At 36.6% G+C, this 23,829-nt stretch overlaps 1 protein-coding gene across 1 annotated transcript in view; it reads right to left on the bottom strand.

Moving 5' to 3' along the window:
- The window catches only part of ACYP2 (acylphosphatase 2), a gene marked incomplete at its 3' end in the record, with an annotated part of 219,498 nt that overhangs the window by 174,768 nt on the left and 20,901 nt on the right, over positions 1–23,829 (bottom strand). Inside the window, exon 3 of the mRNA XM_080711827.1 lies at positions 21,562–21,671. Within this exon, the coding sequence (XP_080567953.1) occupies positions 21,562–21,671 (110 nt within the window). The remainder of the gene's footprint in view (positions 1–21,561; positions 21,672–23,829) is intronic.

Raw genomic sequence — 23,829 nt, 5'->3', positions numbered from 1 at the left:
GTATTGGGATTAGTTCTCCTATAAAGGTTTTATAGAATTCACTTGGGAAACCATCTGGTCCTGGGCTTTTCTTTGATGGTAAGCTCTTTATTGCTATTTCAATCTCTTTGATTGTTATTGGTTGGTTTAAGTGTTCTATATCTTCTTGACTCAGTTTAGGAAGGTTGTATTTATCTAGGAAGTTGTCGATTTCCTCCAGATTTTCCATTTTGTTGGAGTATAGTTTTTCAAAGTAGTTTCTGATAATCCTCTGGATTTCTACGCTGTCAGTAGTAATGTCTCCTTTTTCATTCCTTATCTTCATAATTTGGGTTGATTCTTTCTTTTAGTTAGGTTGGCTAGTGGTTTATCAATCTTGTTAATTTTTTCAAGAAACCAGCTTTTGGTTTTGTTGATTTTCTGTATTGTTTTTTTATTCTCTATTTCATTAATTTCTGCTCTAATTTTAATAATTCCCTGTCTTCTGTTGGCTTTGGGATTCAATTGTTCCTGCTTTTCAAGGGCTTTGAGGTGTGTCATAAGGCTATTTATTTGAAGATTTTCTGTTTTTCTTATGTGAGCACTCAGTGCTATAAATTTTCCTCTTAATACTTCCTTCAAAGTGTCCCAGAGGTTTTGATATGTTGTTTCTTTATTTTCATTTGTTTCTAGAAATTTCTTGATTTCACCTCTTACATCTTCTATGACCCATTCTTCATTCAGAAGTGTGGTGTTCAGTCTCCACATGTTTATGTTGTTTCTCTGGGTCTTCTTATAGTTGATTTCTAGTTTCATTCCATTATGGTCTGAAATGACACAGGGAAGTATGTAACATTTTTTAAATTTGCTAGTGCTCATTTTGTGTCCCAGGATGTGATCTATTTTGGAGAAGGTTCCATGAGCAGCTGAGAAAAATGTAAACTCTGCTGTAGTTGGGTGAGATATTCTATATGTGTCCAACAGGTCCATTTGGTTAATGGTGTTCTTTAGTTCTGAGACATCTTTACTGACCCTTTGTCTGGAAGATCGGTCTAGTATCGTGAGAGGTGTGTTGAAGTCTCCTAGTATTATTGTGTTGGGATTTATGTGTGACTTCATGTCACAAAGAGTTTGATTTATGAAAGTAGCTGCCCCTATGTTTGGGGCATAGATGTTAATTATTGTTATTTCCTCTTGCTGGACTATTCCTTTTACCAGTAAAATGTGACCTTCTTTGTCTCTTCTAATAAGTTTGGGTTTGAAGTCTAACTTGTCTGATATCATAGTTGCTACTCCTGCTTGTCTTCGAGTACCATTAGCATGGATTACCTTGCTCCAGCCCTTTACTTTGACTTTGTTCCTATCTTTACTTGTAAGGTGTGTTTCTTGTAAGCAGCAGATGGATGGATTCTGGCTTTTAATCCATTTTGCCACTTTATGTCTTTTTATTGGGGAGTTGAGGCCGTTTACATTCAGTGTGATTATAGAGAGATAGTTTTTAATTCCCAACATGTTAAGATCTTATTTCTGTTTGAGATACTGTTTATTCTTCTTTGCTTAGTTGTCTGCTGGATGGGAATTCTTGTTTCTTTGGTTCTGGCGTGTATTACCCATTTCCTCTTTGCAGTTAATCTCCTTGAGTATTTTCTCTAGCGCTGGTTTTGAAGACATAAATTCCTTCAGTTTCTGTTTGTCATGGAAGCTTCTTATTTCCCCATCTAATTTGATGGATAGTTTTGCTGGGTAGGAAATTTTTGGCTGGAAGTTGTTTTCTTTCAGAGTTTGGAATATGTTACTCCAAGCCCTTCTAGCTTTCATAACTTGGTTTGGAAAGTCTGGAGTGATTCTAATTGGTTTGCCTCTGTATGTCACGTGGCCTTTTGTTTTTGTTGCCTTTAAGATTCTCTCCTTGGCTTCCACATTAGTCATTTTGACAATTATGTGGCGTGGGGATCCTCTTCTCTGATCCTGTCTAAAGGGAGTTCTATAAGTTTCCTGGACCTGTGTATCAACCTCTTGCTCTATGTTTGGAAAATTTTCTGCTATTACTTCCTTGAAGAGATTGTTGATCCCTTTAGTTTCACCTTCTTTTCCCTCCTCTATTCCAATTATTCTTAGGTTAGCTCTCTTAAAATGTGCCCATATTTCTTCAATGTCAGATTCCTGCTGTCGGGTTTTTTTTTTTTTTAAATTAGAAACTATGCGTTCATTTTTAGAATGATCATCTTCAAGAAGCGAGATTCTATTCTCCATGTGGTCTAATCTGTTGTTTATACTTTGAATTGAGGCCTTTACTTCATTAATTGCATCCTTTATCTCTTTTTGACTCTCTCTAAATTCTTTTTGAAAGTCCTCTATTATTTCTAAAATTATTTTCCTAATTTGATCTTCTAGAGATCTTTGGATTTCTGTGTTATCAGATTCTGATGTTGTGGGGTTGTGGGCATTCACTGCTCCATTGTTATTTCTCTTTCCCATGATTTTGGAAGTTTGTGCCTTCTCTGGGTTCTTCCCTGAGTCACTACGAGTTCACTTAAGATGCTCTGGATCTCGAGTCTGTGGTATCTCAGTCACCACTACTCCTTTACTGGGTTGTATCATAAAGTCTCAGACCCAGGGAGTCAATCAAGGCTGCTTAGACCGTGGGGGGTGCCAAGTTGGGCATTCTCCAGTGGGGAGTTGTGACTATGGTATGATATCTCTGCCACTGCCACTCCCCCACTGGGCTGCACTGCTAAAATCTCCGACCCAGGGAGACTATCTGCACAAGTCCCTGGGAGTGCAGTACTGGGATTTCTCCCCTAGGGGCCGCAATTTGACTCACGGTTGTTGAGTGCGCTGATGGAGCTTTAGTGAACTCGGTGGATTCGCTGCTGCCGCCACTGGCAAAATGGCACCACTGCCACGCCCTCTGCCGTGATGCGGCGTATTTCTTCTCTGGTTTTGAACTCCGCTCTGAGTCCTTGCCAGTTGTGCTGTGCCCGGCCCTTGGGAGCTGTAGATGTTCCCTGCACCAACAAAACTGCTGACTGCCGCCCGGCTGTTCAGCACCTGCTCACCTCGGCTCGCTGTCCACCCCTCCTCTCAGGCGCCTGGTGGCTGGTTGAGTGGGTTGGTCTAGGGCCATCTGGTGAACTCGCCGCTGCCGCCAGCAGTAAGATGCTGCTTCTGCATCCTAGGCCGCGAGGCCAGAGTACCTCCTCTCTGGATTTGAGCTCTGTTTTGAGTCTCCTTCCTCTCTGGAGCCTGGTGCTGCTAGGGGAGATGTGGGCCGCGCCGCTCCGGCAGCTCTGCGCCGCGGCTCTGGCTGCTCTGCACCGCGGGTCTGGCCACTCCAGCCGCTCCGCGACACGGCTCTGGCTGCTCCGGCTGTTCTGGCTGCTCCGCTCCGGCTGCTCTGGCCATTCTGCTCGGCTGCTCTGGCCGCTCCGCTCAGCTGTTCTGGCCTCTCTGCTCCGGCTGCTCCAGCCACTCTGCTCCGCGGCTCCGGCCACTCCGCGCCGCCGCTCCAGCCAATCCGCGCTGCGGCTCTGGCTGCTCCGCTTGGCTGCTCTGGCTGCTCTGCTCGGCTGCTCTGAACCGCGGCTCCGGCTGCTCTGCACCGCGGGTCTGGCCACTCCGGCAGCTCCAGCCGTTCCGCTACGCGGCTCTGGCTGCTCCAGCTGCTCATGCCGCTTCGCTCCGCGGCTCCCCCCAATCCGCGCTGCGGCTCTGGCTGCTCCGGCTGCTCCGGCCGCTCCGCGCCGCGCGGGCGTGGCACTTTGGGCTGGTTTTTTTCCAGTGTCTTGTTTTTCCAGCCCTTTTTCTCTGTCCCTTGTATTTACCGTTTTTATTTCTTTGCTGGTGGTGTTTTCTGGCTCTGAAAGGCGCTGGTTTTGTGGTAGTAGAGTTGGATTGTTAGCGGGACTTGTAAGTGCCGCTTTCCTCCATCGCCATCTTCCCGGAAGTAGCTTTCACAAAGATTTTTTTTTCCCAAAATTACAGCTCCTCAATGAATTCTTGTTCCCTCAAAAATATTCAAGCCTTCTACATTTCCAGACCATCCAGTGTAATACATCTTAAATAACCTCATCCATTTGTGTGAAAGGGACCGTGATGGCTCTGGTATTAAAATACTAAATTAAATTAATATTAAATTAAATTAAAAATATTAAATAAAGCAAAGTGCTTTGTGGTTCTTAGATGAAAAAGCTAGGAAACAGTAGCAACTCTAGTTACATAGAAATTCATGTCATTAATGTTCTGCCAAAGATCTGCCCTTCAAATGCTTCAAGTAAACTATCATGATTTCCTTAAGTAATTTTATTCTATAACCAAATATCCCCCCCCATGCTTTCAAGCATTCTTTATATTATGGACTAGATTTCCAGACCATGAAAACATCTGATCATCCTCTGTATAAATATTTCAGCACTTAACAATCCTTTGAAGTTCAAGAGACAGATATATGACATATGGTTTTTAAACTATGCAACAATAAGATGTAACTTTAATTTTAGAATTGGGCTCACTGTCTCCAAATAGGAATGTTTTTTGTTGTACAAAATTGCCATGTAGTCTTTAAGAAAGAAATATATTTTGAGAGGATTTAAAGACCTATACCCAGTGTCATACTCGGTACATTAATTTAAAGTGATTACGAAGCAATAGAAAATATTTTTAATTTTGCCCCAAAAAGTAGGTTTAATAAAACAATAGATTCAAAATGGCTTCTATGCATCAAAAAATGTTGGCAGACCTTACCTCTACAATTGGAATCATACAGTGCAATTTGCAAAAGAAAGCCATCAGTCATTCTTTCTGAGAAAATAAAACACAGGTGGAGAAGAAAGCAAACACACATCTGCAGCATGTCCTTGGATGTCTCTGCCTGCTAGCAAGAACAACTGCAGCCAGCCTGTCTCTAGTGACAGTCCCTGTTATAGTCCGCATTTCTACAACACGGGAAGAAACCAAATTAATTTTTTAAGGACAATTTCATACTTGTGCCTCATTGTCATAGCTTTTATTAAAGTTTTCTTCTTATTCTTAATAGCTAGAAGAAAATAAGGCACTATGTATATAACTAAAAAATGCCACATTTATTTAGTCTGACTTTACAACCTATCTCAATACTATTTACTATGGTTCAGTTTTCTGATAATTCCATGTCATAAACAGTATTGCAACTAAGAAATAAATTCATTCTTTAAAGTCTATGTTTATTTGTAATAACATCACAAGTTACAATGCAGTTTAAGCTTCATTGACATTCTCCAGTGTCATCTTCCTGCTTGCTTGCCATTACATAACTTCTCCCTGGATAATCTCATTCACGTATGTGGCTTCAAATCCTATCCACATACTGGTGACAACCAAGTTTATTTCTTTAGTCCAATTCCTCTTATAAGAACAACCCATATAGCTAACAGCCTAGTGGCATTTATACACTGCCAGCCCACCAGCCACTAAAAAATGTACAAAGTGGAGTACCATGTTGGAAAGTTCACTTAAATCCCTCTTTATTTCTGTCTATTTTTATTTGTGAGTAAATTGATGAAAATATAATCAAAAGGAAAGCCAACAATATGACACAAAGAAGCAACACAAACAAACAGAAAAAAGGCAAGGAGATTAGATGGAAAACAAGTAAAAAGAAACTGTGAGAAATAGCTTGACTTAGACTCCATTTTGTAAAACTGCCATTGTGTAACCTTATGTGTGCTTGTATTCTTATAAAGATAGCATTTCCTGGAAATTGTGAATGCCAACCTCCTCCCCCAGCATCCCCTTCAGCCAGTGGCATAAAGATTGTGAGGCTGTGTTCCCACCAATGGGAGCACAACACAGAAGCTTTGTACTGTGGAAAATGTCCAGCAGTTTCCACCACGCTGTTATTGCATGCCTGACTTACTGGCAGGATCCCTTTTTGCAAAACGTAAAATTCGCCTTACTTAAGCTGCTTTCAAATATGTGTCTTTTCTTATGATGCCATAAAAATTTATTTCCAACAAATGATACAAAAGGCAGCAGAAATTTTCAAAAAGAAAAACATGTAATATCCCTTGAAGAGATTTGAAAAAATGAGATACTATAAGCTAGAACCAGTTCATATGCAATAACAGAAACAAAAACAATAAAGTTTGGAAGAGAAAATGTAGACAACTTCCTAGAAAATAATGCTAAGAAACTAGATAAAGAAAGTTGAAAATCAGAGAATCTGGTCCATACTGAAGTTCCAAAGAGGAGAACCAAGAGAAAAGAGGAGAAAATTGTCAAAGTAAAAACATTATCTCAGAGAAAGCAGAACTCTAAGACACTATTAGTAGAAATGTAAATTAATACAGACATTATGGAAAAGAGTAAAGAGGTTCCTAAAAAAATTTGAATTAGAACTACTATATGACTCAGCTCTCCTACTAGGTAAAGATCCAGAGAAAATGAGATAATATCTCAGAGACAGCTGCACTCCTTCAATAATTACAACACTCTTCACAATGGACAAGAAATGGAAACTACCAAGTGTGCATTGGACAATGAATGAATAAAGAAAAAATGGTTCATAAATACCAGGAAATACTATTTGTCCATTAAAAAAGAATTAAATTCTGCCATTTACAACAACATGGATAGAACTGGAAGACATTATTTTAAGTGAAATAAGTCAAGTTACAAAAAGACAAAATGGCACATGATCTGACTCAAATGTGTAAGGTAAAGACTTCATCTCATAGAAGTAAAGAGTAGAATAGTAATTACCAGAGCTGGTAAGGGTATGAGAAGGAAGACTGGAAGAGGACAGTTACTTGGTACAGGAGTATAGCTAGATAGAAGAAATAAAGTTCTAATATTCTGTGGCTCAGTAGGATAATTATGGTTGACAACAAATAATTGTATGTTTCAAAACAAGTAGAAAGTATATTGAAAGTTCTCATCACAAATGAATAATGTTTATATCATGAACATACCAGTTACCCTACTCTGATCATTACACATTGTATCCATGTATTAAAATGTCATTTGTACCCTATAACTATGTAAAGTATTATGTATTAACTAAAATAATATATATTAAAAAAACATTCTCCTCCTCCAGGAGTCCAGCATTTAAAGTGAAAACATGCACAAAGGTACATTGTGAAAATGCAGAAAAAGTGGGATAAATAGAGCATCTAACAGGATTTCTGAAAGGAATAAACAGCTGTAAGCCCCAACCCCTTATATTCAGTGACATAAAACTTCTTAATGGCAATACTAAAAGTATGGAACAGTATCTTCAAAACTATGAGCAGCAGATTATTTTTCTCATATCATTTTATAACTCAAATATCAGTCAAAACAAGAGTAATCAAGCCGGGCTTGGTGGCGCATACTTGTAATCACAGCATTTGGGAGGCTAAGTAAGATAGGAGGATCATGGTTCACGGACAGCCTCAACTGCTTAGTGAGGCCACTCTCAACTCAATAAAACCCTGTTTCAAAATAAAGAATAAAAAATAGGGCTGGGGGTATAGCTTGGAGGTAAAACACCCCTGGGTTCCATTCCCGGTACTGCAAAAAAAAAAAAAAAAAAAAAAAAAAAGATAAAGAAATAAGCAATAACGCACTTTCTATCTCTTGTGCATCTTTCCTTGAAAGAACTTCTTTCTTTTATGGAGAATTATGTTTCTACAAAATAAGAGAAACAAATTAAAATATAAACACATTATAAACAAAGAAAGATGTAAACACACAATTAAAGAAAAAGGGGCCTGCTCCACAGAAAAAGGCAAAGAGTGACGGCTGTGCAGCTGACCTGAACTCCAACTGGGAGGAAGACAGGCTTCTGGTGTACTGTGTGACTGACAGGTTATACGTCGCAGCTCGACACTGGAGATGGCTCTCATGTAGGACTTAGAATACATATGAACAAGTATATAGTTTTGGTTAGGGAAAGAGTGAAATATTAGATTGGACATTATGAGATTGTTATTTTGAAGGTTAAAATTTTGTGGAATGTTGACAGTTTCATATCACTCACCCGAATTTAGAGGTGATTAATATGATGGTGGAAAATTGCTTTAAATACTCTAACAAGAATAAAAGCAATATAAAAAAATTGGAGGAATATAAGAAACAAAAATTTCAGAAAGTTGGCTATTATAGAAACTGGCTAACCAGTTCATGGGTTCATTGTCCTTTTCTCTCAACTCATGTGTATTGCTAAAAATCCCTTTATAAAAACTGTAAAAACAGAAGAGCATGACAACACCAAAATTTACATTTCAAAAATCATTTAGAAAGGAGAATAATTCCACTTAGTAACACCCAGATGAAGTCTAATTACAGAACCAATGGACACACACAAAATGTCAGCAAAATAACTCATGAAGACTGGATCTTTACTCACAGTGGGGAAGGAAATATGGGGACTATTTCACATCTCCTACTCTATTTCTGCCTTTCTACACTGACATCAGTGCTGAATGTTTGATGTTAGGAACAAGACACAGAAGCCTAATTACCACTACTACTCTCTCGTATTCAATATTGTGCTTGCCAGCTGTGTGGCAAGAAAAAGAAATAAAAGGTAAAGGGAATGAAAAAGGAAAAAAATTAAAGCTCTCACTGTTCTTGGAGGATGTACAGCATCATCTACATAGAGAATTCAGGAGAATCAATATGCTAATTATTAGAATAAACAAGTGAGCTTAGCAAAGTTGATGGAAATAAGGCAATATATGAAACTCAATTGTATTTCTATATGTTAGTAATAATTTGAAAATAAAATGCTTAAATAGACAGCATTTATAATATACAAAACTATCAAATACTGAGGAAAAACATGCAAGGCCTTCATGCAGAAAATTATACTACTTCAAGAATTTAACAACAAAATAAATGAGATAGCCCTTATATTTGGAACATAAATTCTTCCCACATTTACCTATATACTCAATGTAATCCTAGAGAAATTCCAACATCTGAGCCTTAGAACCACCCAGGAACTGCCTGCCCTCAACCTTTTGGGGGAACAGAAAAATTCAGTTCCTTTTTTACGCCACTTTACTTTTATTTTGAACCAGGACTCATTAAGTTTCTGAGGATCTCAATAGATTGGTGAGGCTGACCTTGAACCTGGGATCTTCCTGTGTTGGCCTCCCAAGTATTGGGATTACAGGTGTGTACCACCATGCCCAGTGATAAGCTATTTTAATAAGATCTTATTGTTACTTGCTGCTTAAAGCATCCTTATGGAATCATCCATTTTAACTGACCAATACAAAATAAAGTCATTGATTATAAATAATGATTTAACAAATTTTTTTTAAATTCCAGGTCTCCTTCTCAAATTATAATCAAAGTAAAACTAATAAAAACGGACTTTAAAAATTATAACTGGGGCCGGGTGTGGTGGTACACACTTGCAATCCCAGCATTAGGAAAGCAGAGACTGGAGGATCCCGGTTCACAGACAGCCTCAGCTAATTGGTGAGGCCCTTTGCAACTCAGTGAGACCCTGTTTCAAAAAATTAAAAGGACTAAAAAATAGGGTTGGGAGTATAGCTCAGAGGTAAAATACCCCTGGGTTTCATCCCCAGTACCACACACACAAAAAAATTATAACTGGGAAGTTAAAAACACATACCCAAAATACCATTGTTATTAGTTCAAAGAGAAAATTAAAAATGTATAATGTATCCAGAAAGCAATGAAAAGAATACCCTTACAAAAACCTATGACACAAAACAAAATCTGTATTCAGGTAGAAATAGATAATCATTTTCCTTATTAACTTAAATTAATATTAACTTAATTCAGCACTGGCGAGGATGTGGAGAAGTGGAAACTCTAAAACATTGTTGATGGGATTGCAAATTAGTGCAACCACTCTGGAAAACAGTATGGAGGATCCTCAGAAAAATGGGAATGAACCTACCATATGATCCAGCAATACTACTTCTGGGTATCTACCCAAAAGAAACCAAACTACCAAACTAATGCACGTATGTCACTATTCATCTCTGCACAATTCACCATTGCCAAAGTATGGAAACAGCCAAGATGTCCATCAACAGATGAATGGATTACAAAACTGTGGGATATGTACACAATGGAATTTTACTCAGCCATAAAGAAAAGCACAATTATATCATTTACAGGGAAGTAGATGAAACTGGATGACATTATGCTAAGTGAGGCTAGTCAGTCACAAAAAAATAAGAAATCGGAAGCTCTCCCTAATATGTGAAAGCTAGAGAGAAATGGGTCATAGGAGGAACTCAGTATTAAGAAGGAGCTTTATAGATAAGTAAATAAGGCCACCTGAGGAGATGGGAGGAGGGAAGAGGGAAAGTCTCTAATGCACATGATGTACTTTAACAAACATATCAAAGTCAATCACTAACCCAAGCATGAGAGGGAGGGATGGGGAGGGAATGGGGTGGGAACTGGGTAAAGGCTAATTGGGTGATGTGCGCATGTATGTCTCCACCATCTTCTATCTCATTAAGATGTACAACTACAATGCACCTATAAAATTTTTTTAAATGTATAATATATTATAAAACGTGTGTGTGTGTGTGTGTGTGTGTGTGTGTGTGTGTGTGTGTGTGATGAGAGAGAGAGAGAGAGAGAGAGAGAGAGAGAGGAGAGAGAGAGAGAGAGGGAGAAAGAGAGATCTGGATCTAGGGATATAGTTCCGTGGTAGAGGGCTTGCCTAGCACTTATGAGGCCTTGGATTCAATCCTCAACAAAAGATAACTAAATAAACAAAAATTATAAAAGCTGTAGCAACAAATTTTAAAAGCAAAAAATGGGTAATTTCTTAGAACAATATAAAGGAGTCTAAACACTTGAAAAATTCAAATATATCAATTGTCACAGACCAGAAAGTGACTAAAGATCTACACTGAGATGGCAGCAGAACCAGTTGCCTTCAAAATTTGTTTCAACTAACCTATGAACAGTAATTCTAATACCACTTGAATTATTCCAAAATTAAAGAAAAGATGAAAAACGGCCAAGTACATTTCATTCTTTAACATTAAAACTTGACAGAGTACCAAAAAGTAAGAAAAATGGAGAATATAATCTCATTATAAGTATAGATGAAAAAGTTTTAAAAAAAATATTACCAGCCAATATTCAGAAACAATAAAAAAATCAAAGCTTAACTTCAGAAATAAAAAGTGAAATTCAATGCGATAAAATGATAAAATATATGTACAAAACCCAACAGCAAACATTTTTGTACTCAATGAAATAAAACTATTTCAAATAAAACCAGAAACAAAACAGAGATGCCTGCTATTACTATTATTATTAAACACTGTCTTAGAAAGGCTACAAATGAAATAAACAAAGGAAACAAATATTGTATTTGCTAGTTATATTAACAGTGTACTTAGAAAACACAGTAAACTACTGTTAAAAAAGCCAGTAGAATTGATACCAATATTTGATAAGGTAACACTATAAGATATACAAAACTAAATAGTCTTTCTATAATCAAACAAACACCTGGAAATAGAAATGGAAAAAATTTCCATACACGTCAGAGAAAATGTCAGTAAAATACAAAAGATTACTTGGCAAGAAAAGTACAAGCTTATATGAAGAAAACCATAAAATCATATTGAAGGATAAATTTTAAAATCTAAGCAAATTGAAAGATATCCATGTCTCTATATGAGAAGAGATATAATAGCATAAAAATATAGATTTAAAAAGCACATAATTTTCAGGGAAATGGATGGAACTGGAGGACATTATGCTAAGTGAGATTAGTCAGTCACAAAAAATAAGAAATCAGATGCTTTCCCTAATATGTGAGAGTTAGGAAGAAATGGGTCATAGGAGGAACTCTTGTAAGAGAAAATCCTATAGAGGAGCAAACAAGACAACCTAAAGGAGGAGAAAGGAGGGGGGGAAGAGGAAAATCTCTAAAACACACAATGTACTTAAACGTATCAAAGTCAATCACTAAGCCAAGCAAGGGAGGGAGGGATGGGGAGGGAATGGGGTGGGAATTGGGTAGGGGTTAAATCAGCAATGAGTACATGTTTGTACACACAAGTATTTTACCCCAATAAGTTGTATGAATATAATGCACCAATAAAAAAAGAATTAAAATAAATAAATAAATAAATAAATAAAATAAATAAAAAGCACATAAAACAATGAGAACTTTAAAAAGGACATGAGGTAAAAAATTATAGAAATCTAAAGAATGGATTTTAGTTAATACTAATGTAGTAGTATTGACCCATTAATTTAAATATATGTATCATATTAATGCAAAATGTTAATAGGAAAACTGGATGAAGAATATATGAAAAGTCTCTGTATTATCTTCAGACTTTTCTATAAGTATAAACCTGTTCTACAAATAAAGAATATTGTAAGACAAACATGAAATTATTTTAAATAATAAATATAATAGAATTCCAGTTAAGTAAGTGAATGAAGGTATCTTAAACATAAGAGAGAAAATGGCTAAGGAAGCATATTTTTTAAAAATACAGTGATATGAAATATACTAGAAAGCCACTGTAACTGAAACAATATGGAATATTAGTAGTAAAACAGATAAACAGTGAAGCAGAACAGAATCCAAACATAAAGCCCACTAAGTATGAAATTTTAATTTGACAAAAATATATTTCATTTCAATGGAAAATACTTAATAAATATTTCTGGTATAACTAGCTATTCATGTGGTAGAAAACTATACCCTAGCCATAATATAAATTTAAAAATTCCAAATGAACTAAATGCTTAAATATAGTAAATAAAACTTAAAAAGTAGAAGAAAACCTAGGAAAAAGCACTTACAATCTATTTAGTTTTTTTTTATTTTTGTGGAGCTAGGGGTTGAACCTAGGAGCATTCTACCTCTATGCTATACCTCTAGCCACCACCACCCCTGTGTAATAGAACTCAGGGGATTCTAGCTTTGAGCTACACCCTCAGTCCTTTTTATTTTTTCATTTTGAAACAGCTTCTCACTAAGTTCCTGGGGCTATCCTTGAACCTTTGATTACCTGGTCTCAGCCTCCCAAGAGCTGGGTTACATGTATGTGCCACCACGCCTAGTTTACAATCTATTTCTCAACCAGACATAAAAGACAGTCACAACCAGGTTTATAAAAGTTTAAAACAAATTCTGTAGCCAGATGTGGTGGTGCATGCTTGCAATCCCAGCATTCAGGAGGCTGAGACCAGAGGATCACAGTTCGCAGACAGCCTCAGCTACTTAGTGAGGCCCTCCATAACATAGTGAGACCTTGTTTTAAAATGAATAATAAAAATTAGAGAAAGGGTGTAGCTCAGAGGTCGAATGCTCCTGACTTCCATCCCCAGACCCGGAAAAAAAAAAAAAAAAATTCTGCTTGCAATAAACTCACCTTACAGCCAAGGTTATTCATAGGATGAAACTAAAAGGATGAAAAAAGATATATCATGCCAATAGAGATGGAAAACAAGCAGGGATAATGAGGCTGATATCTAATAAAACAGATTTAAGCTAAAACACATCAGAAGATGTGAAGCAGGGCACTTCCTATTAATAAAGGGAATAATCTAGCAAGAATATATACTGATAGTAAACATTAGGCCCCAAATGTGGGTACACCCACATTTGTAAAACAAACTCTTCAAGTTTCAAGTAGACCTAAATACAATAATATTGAGAGATTTCAATACACCAATCACACCACTAGATCGATCTTCAAGGCAAAAGATGAATAAAGACTCTCCAGAACTAAAGAAAACTATAAACCAAATGGATCTAATCGACCTATACAGAATATTTCAATCAGGAACAGCAGAGTACACATTCTTCTCAACTGCCATGGAGCCTTCTCCAAAATAGATTACAACCTGGGCCACAAAGAAAGCACCAGCAGATTCAAAAGATGTAATATAATTTTCTTCATCTTTTCAGATCACAATGGAATAAAAATAGAAATAAACAACAGGAAGACCAAAAAACTATATAAATACATGGAGATTGAATGATACATATTTAATGAGGAGTGGATAAGATCAGAATAAGGGGAAAGTAAAAAAAAATTCCTGGAATTAAACAAAAATAGAGATACAACATACCAAAATCTATGGACACTTTGAAGGCAGTATAAAGAGGAAGGTTTATAGCATAGAGTGCCCACATAAAATAAACAACATAATGACACATCTCAAAGACCTAGAAAAACTGCAACAGTCTATTCCCAAAGCCAGCAGAAGGCAGAAAATAATTAAAATCAGAGCAGAAATAAATGAAATAGAGAAAAAGTACAATAAAAAGAATCAACAAAACAAAAAGCTAATTCTTTGAAAAGATTTATAAGATTAACAAACCCCTGGCCAACCTAACCAAAAGAATGAATCAACTCAAATCATTAAAATCAGAAATGAAAAAAGAGGCATCACCGCAGACAGTGGGGAAATTCAAAGAATTATCAGAAACTATTTTGAAAATTTATACTACAATGGACTGGAAAACATATTAGAAACTGATAGATTTCTAAGCACATATAACCTACCTAAATTGAACCAAGAGGACATAGAAAGCCTAAACCAACCAATAGAAAGCAAAGAAATCAAAACAGCAATAAAAATTCTGCCATTAAGGAAAAATCCCAGGCCCAGAAAGTTTTCCAGCTGAATTCTACAAAACTTTCAGAAAAAAACTAATCCCACTACTCCCCAACTTGTTCCGGAAAATTGAAAGAAACCAAATAAAGATACCTCAAGAAAAGAAAATTACAGATCAATATCTTTAATGAACATAGACACAAAAATTCTAAAAAAAAATACTGGATATGCTCATTCAAAACCATAACAAGACAATGACCAAGTTGGTTTCATCCCAGGAAAGCAAGGATGGTTCAACATACATAAATCAATACAGGTTATTCACCACATAAATAGAATTGAGAAGAAAAATCACATGATCATATCAATAGATACTAAAAAAGCATTTGACAAAATCCAACACCAATTCATGTTTAAAACACTACAGAAAATTGGAATAGAAGAAATGTATCTCAACATCATTAAGGCAATATACAATAAACCCAATGCCAGCATCATAATGAATGGGGGAAAACTGCAAGAATTTCTTATAAATTCAGGAACAAGAAAAGGATGCCCACTATCACCACTCCTTTTCAATATAGTCCTCGAGACTCTTGCCACAGCAATAAGATGAGAAGAACATCAAAGGAATTTAAATAGGAAAAGAGGAATTAAAACTATCCTTGTTTGCAGATGACGTGATCCTATCTAGAAGACCAAAAAAGGTCAACCAAAAGACTACTGGAGCGAATTAACCAATTCAGCAAAGTGGCAGGATATAAAATCAATCTAAAGAAATTAGTAGCTTTTCTATATGCTAACAATAAATCCACAAAGAAAGAAAGAAAACAATTCCATTCACAATAACTTCAAAACCAATAAAATACCTAGAAATAGGCATAACCAAAGACATAAAAGACCTATACAATGAAAATTACAAAACATTAAAGAAAGAAATTGAAAAGACCTTGGAAGATGAAAAGATATCCCTTGCTCATGGATAGGCAAAATAAATATTATCAAAATGGCCATTCTGCCAAAAGTGATCTAAAGATTCAATGAAATTCCTTTCAAAATACCATTGACATTCTTCATAGACCTAGAAAAACCAATCATGAATTTTACATGGAGAATAAAAAGACCCAGAATAGCCAAAGCAATTCTCACCAATAAGAACCATGCAGGAGGCATTACAATTCCTGACTTAAAATAATTAAAACAGCATGGTATTGACACAACTACAGACACCCAGACCAGTGGAACAGAATAGAAGATACAGAAACAAATCCACACACTTATAGTCAATTGATCTTTGGCAAAGGGGCCAAAATCACATGCTGGATTAAAGAAAGCCTTTTCAACAAATGGTGTTCGGAGAACTGGCTATCCATTTGTAGAAAGATGGAACTAAATCCTCACCGTGCACAGGAACCACCTCAAGATGGATAAAAGACCTGGAAATCAGACCAGAAACTGTGAAGCTATTAGAGGAAGCCATAGGCTTAACACTCCAACAAATAGGCATAGGTAGTAACTTTCTTAACAAGACTTCCAAAGTGCAGAAAATTAAAACAAGAATTAACAAATGGGATGGCATCAAACTAAAAAGTTTAAGTTCATCAAAGGAAATCATCAAGAACCTAAAGGGAAATCTACAGAATGAGAAAAGATCTTTACCAGCTACCCCTCTGATAGAGGGCTAATATCCAGAATTTATAAAGTGCTTGAAAGTCTTTATACTAGCAAAACAAATGAAATCGGCAACTAAGTTGAATAAACACTTCAGAAAAGAAGAGATAAAAATGGCCAATAGACACATGAAAAAATGATCGTCATAAGCCATCAGAGAGATGCATATCAAAACTACACTGAAACTCCATCTACCTCAATCAGAGTGGCAAGCATAAAGAAATCAAATAACAACTGCCACCATCCCCCCTCGGCATATACAAGCGTGACAAACGCTTGTATCAATCAGCAAGGTCCAAGGAGGCCACGCCCCGAGGAAGGAGGCGTCATCTCTGGCAGAAATACTCCCTGCTCTTAGATTTCTACACTAATAAGAAGCTCCAATGATGTAAAACAGGATCCCAAGAATTAGAACTAAGGAAAAAGTTGAGTCCATGAAAGATAAATTTTCTAGTAAAGGGCAGCCAGAATTCAGGGGCTGCAAAATAAATCAAATAACAACAAATGCTGGAGAGAATGTGGGGAAATAGGAACTTTTTTACACTGTTGGTGGAAGTGCAAACTAGTTCAGCAGCTATAAAGATAAGTGTGGAGATTTCTTAGAAAACTGGGAATGGGATACATGCTCGTAATCCCAGCATTTGAGAGCCTGAGAAAAGGGGATTATAGTTCACAGTCAGCCTCAGCTCCTTAGTGAAGCTCTTTACAATTCAGTGAGACCCTGTTTCAAAATAAAGAATAATAAATAGGGATGGGAGTGTAGTACAGAGGTAGAATGTCCCTGGGTCAATCCCCAGTACCACAAAAAGAAAAAAGATAACTGGGAATGGATCCCCCATACAATCCAGCTATACCATTACTGGGTATCTTTCCAAAGGTGGTGAAATCAAATAACTACACATATGCATACCCATGTTCATAGCAACACAATTTGCAATAGCCAAACTATGGAACCAACCTAGGTCTCCATCAATAGATGAATAGATTACAAAATTATAGGAAATACACACAATGGAATTCTACTCAGCAATAAGGAAGAACAAAATCATGTCATTCGTAAGAAGATGGAAAGACCTGGAGAACATTATGTTAATCGAGATTAGCCAAGCACAGAAAGAGGAGGGACATATATGTTTGCTCTAATATGAGCAAGCTATGGAGTATTAGGGATACCAGAGGGACTCCAGATAATGTAGGGGAAACCTTAGTGAAGCCAGAAAGGAAGGGTAGAGGAGGAAGAAGACTGAGGTTCATTAATGGAAAAGCTACATGTGACTATGTGATGTGAATATAACATTGTTAACCTGGACAAACAGTATCCGGAGGAAGGAAAATGGGAAAGCAGAGGGGAGAGAGCACCAAGTACTGTGTGAATATATGCCACTGTCAACATGATCCACAGTATTATGTAAGACTATAGTGCACCAATAAAAATTTAAAAAAAAGAATTTATGCTTCCAAAGTTATCATAAACAAAACTAATAGGCAAATGCTAAACTTGGGTAAATACTTGCGAAATAAATAATAGATAATGGCCTAGCAACCATTACCAGTAAACAAATACCTCTTAAATATTGGTAAAAATCTAGGCATGATGACACATGCCTATAACCCTCTACTTGGAAGGCTGAGACAAAAATATCATAGGCTTAAGACCAGCCATGACAACTTAGTGAGACCATCAACAACTCAGTGAAATCTGTTTCAAAAATTTAAAAAACAAATAAGAGGAGCTGTGGGTGTAGCTCAGAGGCAGAATGCCCCTTGTGTGTGTGTATGTGTGTATACAATTACATATTATATATGCATGCATATATATCATGTATTATATATCAGATGTACATATATATATTCAAGAGACAAGCAACTCAATGAAAAAATAGGAAAATTATATAAAAATGGAGTTCTTGAGAACAAATGTATGTAGTCTAATACATGAAGATGCTCAAACTAATAATTACAATTACATTAAGGTAATAATCACTCTACAGCAAATCTGATAAAAGAAAGAGTAATAATACCAATTGCCAACAGGATGAGAAGGAAAAATATAAATTTTTGTAGCTGTTTTGAAAAACACTGGTGAATTTTTTACATTAAAAATACATAGACACTTAAAACAACATATCACACTTCTGGTAATCTATTTCATAAAAATAAATTTACTAATAAAATCCTTTTTGTAGCATTGCTCTTATTGCAAAAGCTAGAAACAAAAAAACAATGTGTTCCTTGCAATATGGTAATAAATAATTGAACACTTACACTGTGTATTATTAAGCAATCATTTAAAAGAATAAATTCAAGCCAGGTGTGGTGGCATACACATGTAGTCCCAATACATGGGAAGTTAAGACAGGAGAATCACAAGTTCAAGGACAGCCTCAATAAGCAGTGAGACTCTCATCAGCCTAGTGAGATCCTGTTTCAAAAATTAAGATAGGGCTGGGAGTGTAGCTCAGAGGTAGAATGCCCCTGGGTTCAATCTACCATTACCACAAAAGAAGGAGGGGGGAGGGGGGGAGAGCAGAAGGAAGAGGAGGAGGAGGAGGAGGAGGAGGACGAGGACGAGGAGGAGGACGAGGACGAGGAGGACGAGGAGAAGGAATGAATTCAAGTTAAACCATTTGATTCACATAAATTTTTTCATGTGTCTTTGTGTTATAAAAGTGAAAAGCAGACTACTCAGGAGGCTGAGGTAGAAGGATTGCAAGTTTGAGGCCAGCCTAAGCAACTTAGCAACCTTATCTAAAATAAATAAATAAATAAACTGCTATTTGCAAGAAGATGGAAAGACCTGGAGAAAATTATGTTAAGTGAGATCAGCCAAGCACAGAAAGAGGAAGGACATATGTTTTCTCAAATATGCCCAAACTAGGGAGTATTAGGGATACCAGAGGGATTCCAGATAATGGAGGAGAAACCTCTGCAAAGCTAGAAAGAAAGAAAGGGTAGGAAAAGAAGAAGGCTGAGGTTAATTAATGAAGGAGCTACATTTGAATACGTATATAAGTTGTGAATGTAGCATGGTCAACCTGGACACTCATTTTTGGGAGGGGGGAAGGGGAAGCGAGGGGCACCAAGCATTGTGCAAATGTATGCCTTTTCCAATATAATCCACATAAAAATTTAAAAATTAAAAATTAAAATAAGTAAATAAATAAAATAAAAAGGACTGGGGTTGTAGCTCAGTGGTAGAGTACCCCTGGGTTCAGTCCAGGACAGCAAAGAAAAGAAAACATGAAGCATTTTTAGTAAGCAAATAATTAATAATTGATCAAAACCCCCAAAATTCATAAATATGTGTCCAAATGTGTGTGGTGTGTGTGTGTGTGTGTGAGAGAGAGAGAGAGAGAGAGAGAGAGAGAGAGAGAGAGAGAGAGAGAAAAGAAGAAGAAGACGAAGAAGAAGAAGAAGAAGAAGAAGAAGAAGAAGAAGAAGAAGAAGACGAAGAAGAAGAAGAAGACGAAGAAGAAGAAGAAGAAGAAGGAGAAGAAGAAGGAGAAGAAGAAGAAGAGGAAGAAGAAGGAGAGGAGGAGGAGAGAGGAGGGGAGGGTACAGGAGAAGAGGAGAGGAGAGGAGAGGAGAGGAGAGGAGAGGAGAGGAGAGGAGAGGAGAGGAGAGGAGAGGAGAGGATGAGCACAGGACAGTGATGAGCTTGCTCACACACACTACTGGCAGAGTGGGGTAAAGAATGCAGGATTTAGAAAGGAGAAAGGACAACATGTAATATGATTTCATTTATGTTTAGTAAATTAATCAAAGACCCGCTATAATGTGGATTAGGAATCAAATGTGATTGGTAGAACCTTCCATCCTCCATATAGTCCCCATTCTCAAACCACTTCATAATGAGTTGGCATTTTTTCATCCATTGAACTACTAATTCTACACAATGTAAATCTCACAATCTTTTGTGCATATTTACTGAGTGTTGGAATGTCTATAAAATGAAATATGTTATAAATATATGCATAAATTATTCTTTTTTTGTGTGGTACTGGGGTTCCTGGAAGCCCTTCTACCTCCGGGCTACACTCCCAGACCTATTTTTACATTTTTATTTGGAAACAGGTCTCCTAAGCCAGCGCGCGTGGCTGGATTCGAACCTGCGCGATCCTCCTGTCTCTGCCTCCCAAGCGCAGGGATTACAAGCATGCGCCACCACACCCGGCATGCATAAATTATTCTATTTCAGTAAAACAAGCAAACCTTGAATTATAAATGTATGTTTACCTGGGTGTGGTGACATACATCTATAATCCCAGTACTTAGGAAGCTGAGACAGGAGGATTGAAAGTTCAAGGCTAGCCTCATCAACTTAGCAAGACCATGTTTCAAAATAAAAACAAAAAGAGCTGGGGGCATAGCTCAGAGGTAGAATGCCCCAGGTTCAATCTCCAGTACCAAAAATTAATAAATAAATATGCTTAAATACTTTTAAGTGTAAACAAAAGTTATTGGAAATATTCACAAAGCCATTGGCACAAGTTATATAGAAGAGATAGAACTAGAAAGGAAGGGATTACTAGTTTTGCCATCATAGCTCTCTGCATATTACTCTACTATAATAAGCAAAAACTATTGCTTCTTAAATCTAAAAAAGTAATCAAAGCAAAGATAGTTTATAAACAATAAAATAAAATAAGCTGAGCATTATTTTATTCCTACCTCATAGGATGTGTTATAAAGAATAAATGAGATAATTTGTATAAAGTGCTTAGCATATTCCCCAACATATTGTAAATGCTCAGTAAATGTTAGCTATTTTACTTAAAAAAAATATTGTAGTCCGCAAAAGAAACTATAAAACTGAAAAAACAAAGTCTTTAAAAATGACACTGTATATACAAGGCACTATTCCCCATTGTATTGAATCTGTCCTCCTTTGGACTACAAGAGTTCATATTATGGTAACTATACAGCTCATTAAACACAGGTTCACTGACAGTAAAAATGACATTACAGTCAGAGAAAGTACTTATATTAAAGAGATATGGCAGTTCCTTTTTGCCTTTAAGGATACTTTAAAAATTTCAAGAACCATCCTAAGGCACTATGCTTCTGTCCCAACACTTCAAATGAGAAATAGGCCCTGGACATTCCTTCACATTGGAGGAGAATTAACTGGACAAATTCCTACAGACTGGAAAGTGATATAATAGCTCCTGTAGGCCTGCCCAAATGAGAAATCCATTCCTAAACAAAGAAACCCCACCCTTTAACTCTGTAAATTTCCTTGCTAGAATGCCTAAAAACATGTGAGTTATTTATACAAATAAATCTGGCCTATCAGTACTATTCTTATTGTCCAACCAAATATTAAAATAGCTTTATGAAGTTGGTTCACATGTTACTAGTCTTACCACTCACATGGAATTGACCTTCTCTTCCGGGCCTTGCACTTGGCCTGTCACGGTGCCTTTGCTGGTATTCTTCACCCAACCAACCACTCCTATTTTCTTAGCTTCACCTTCTGTGTACTGGTTTAAGGAGAAAATAAGAGATAAAATCCATCACCAAAGGTCTTAATTCATAACATATTTTATTCCAGTATTCAAAATATGCTAGCCTGATAATCTTTATTTTTCTTAAAATAACATCTATGCCAATACTTGTATAGCTGACCTACAGTAACATCTCTATTTACAAGAAACTTCACTTAAATGGTGTCTTTTGTGAAATTCCACTTCCAGTCAAGGCAAGCACATTATAAAAAGTAATAATGAGCTGATAGTAGGAACAGAACTAGTTTCTACAGTGTGTTTTGGGACCAATAAAAATCAGCTTCATTAATTTTACACGTGTTAACACTAAATTATATCATTAATCTGAGCTCCAAAGACAATCTAAGATTCTCAATCAGTAATGACAAGTATCCTATTATGATTAACATAAAGAATTTGCAGGCAGAAACAAAGACTAAAACATCCTGAAATTTTCAAGAGAAATGGAAGAATACAACACAATTAATCAAGTAAGAACACTAGCCTAGATGTGCTGATTTGCTGAGTTATTGTAAGATTTAAAAAATTCTTATGTTTTTGGTTGGATCTGGAATTGCCATGAAAAATGTTATAATTGTTATAGGAAAATTTATCTCTCCTATTATTCTTAATAGTTTTTTTACATTTCCTTCCCCAGTTTCAAACAATTATGCTAATAAAAATGAAAAACAAGCAACATTTAATTTTGAATTATTTTAGCCATATCATTCTAAAACTTCCTATGGATCCAGTCTGTCAGAACTTTTCAAAAGCATGCTCTCTGTTTGGAAGCCAAGGTGGTCAAGATCTATACTCCACAGTCCCAGCTGTATGTAGCAACACACACCCAAATGGTAATAGCTAAGATGGATGTAGGTTCTGAAAATAAGTCAAGGTAATAATGAAAATGGAGACCATCTGAGCTGTGAAAGACAGAATTGTCTCAGAATATAGAGACTTTCTGGTGGGAATATGTTGGGACTCTCAAGGATTGAGAAGCAAAGATCTAATCTAATGGCTTCCAGCTCAGAGAGTAGGTGAAAATACAAGCCAGTCAGCTTTTAGGAAAAGAATATGTTTTAAAATAACAATTTAGCTGGGCGTGGTGGTGCACGCTTGTAATCCCTGTGCTTGGGAGGTTCAAAGCCAGCCTCGCTGGCTTAATACACCCTATTTCCAAATAAAAAATATAAAAAAGAAATGGGTCTGGAAGTGTAGCCCGGAGGTAGAAGGGTTTCCAGGAACCCAGTACTACCAATAAATAAATAAATAAATATAACAATTTAAAAAGAGACAAGGAATTTTGATTGTTAGAGGCCTGAGAACCACTTACCTATGCAGCATTAGTATTTTCATTTTGCAATGTGAGATATGTACCTTTGCGTAGAGGGTTTTCCTTTCATGACATATCAGAGATCCATTGTATTCAAGATACCTAATCAAACTCTTTAATTCAAATCAAATGAATAGAAAAGAGCTAAAAACTAGGACAACTGTAATGTTTTTAATATGTTTTTGTTTTTTGTGGTGCTGGGGATGGAATCCAGGGGCAGACCTTTGAGCTATACTCCAGTCCTATTTTATTATTTTTACTTGGAAACAGAATCTCATTAAGTTGCTAATGCAGGCCACAAAGCTGTGATCTTCTTTACTCAGCCTCCCAAGTACTGAGATTACAAGTGTGCACCCCCATTTGCAGCTCAATCATTTTTAAAAGATAGCTTCAGGTCTTTCCATCTTCTTGCGAATGACATGGTTTTGTTCTTATAAGCTGAGTAGAATTCCATTGTGTGTATTTCCCATAATTTTGTAATCCATTCATCTGTTGATGGAGACCTAGGTTGGTTCCATACTGGAGAATGTTATGTTAAATGAGATCAGCCAAGCACAGAAAGAGAAGGGACATATGTTTTCTCTAATATGCCCAAACTAGGGACTAGTAGGACAGAGGGACTCCAGATAATGGAGGGGAAACCTCAGCAAAGCTAGAATGGATGGATAGGAGAGGAAGAAGGCTGAGGTTGATTAATGGAGGAGCTACATCCAAATATGTGTAAAAAATATGAATGTAGAATGGTTAACCTGGACACTCATTGTTGGGAGTGGGAGAAGTGGAAGTGGGGAAAGTGGGGAGAGGGCACCAAGCACATTCTGA

The sequence above is a fragment of the Muscardinus avellanarius genome (genome assembly GCF_963383645.1).
Source record: "Muscardinus avellanarius genome assembly, chromosome: 15".
Lineage (NCBI taxonomy): Eukaryota > Metazoa > Chordata > Mammalia > Rodentia > Gliridae > Muscardinus > Muscardinus avellanarius.
Note: the sequence above shows the minus strand (reverse complement) of the source record. Positions and strands in the feature narration are given on the sequence as shown.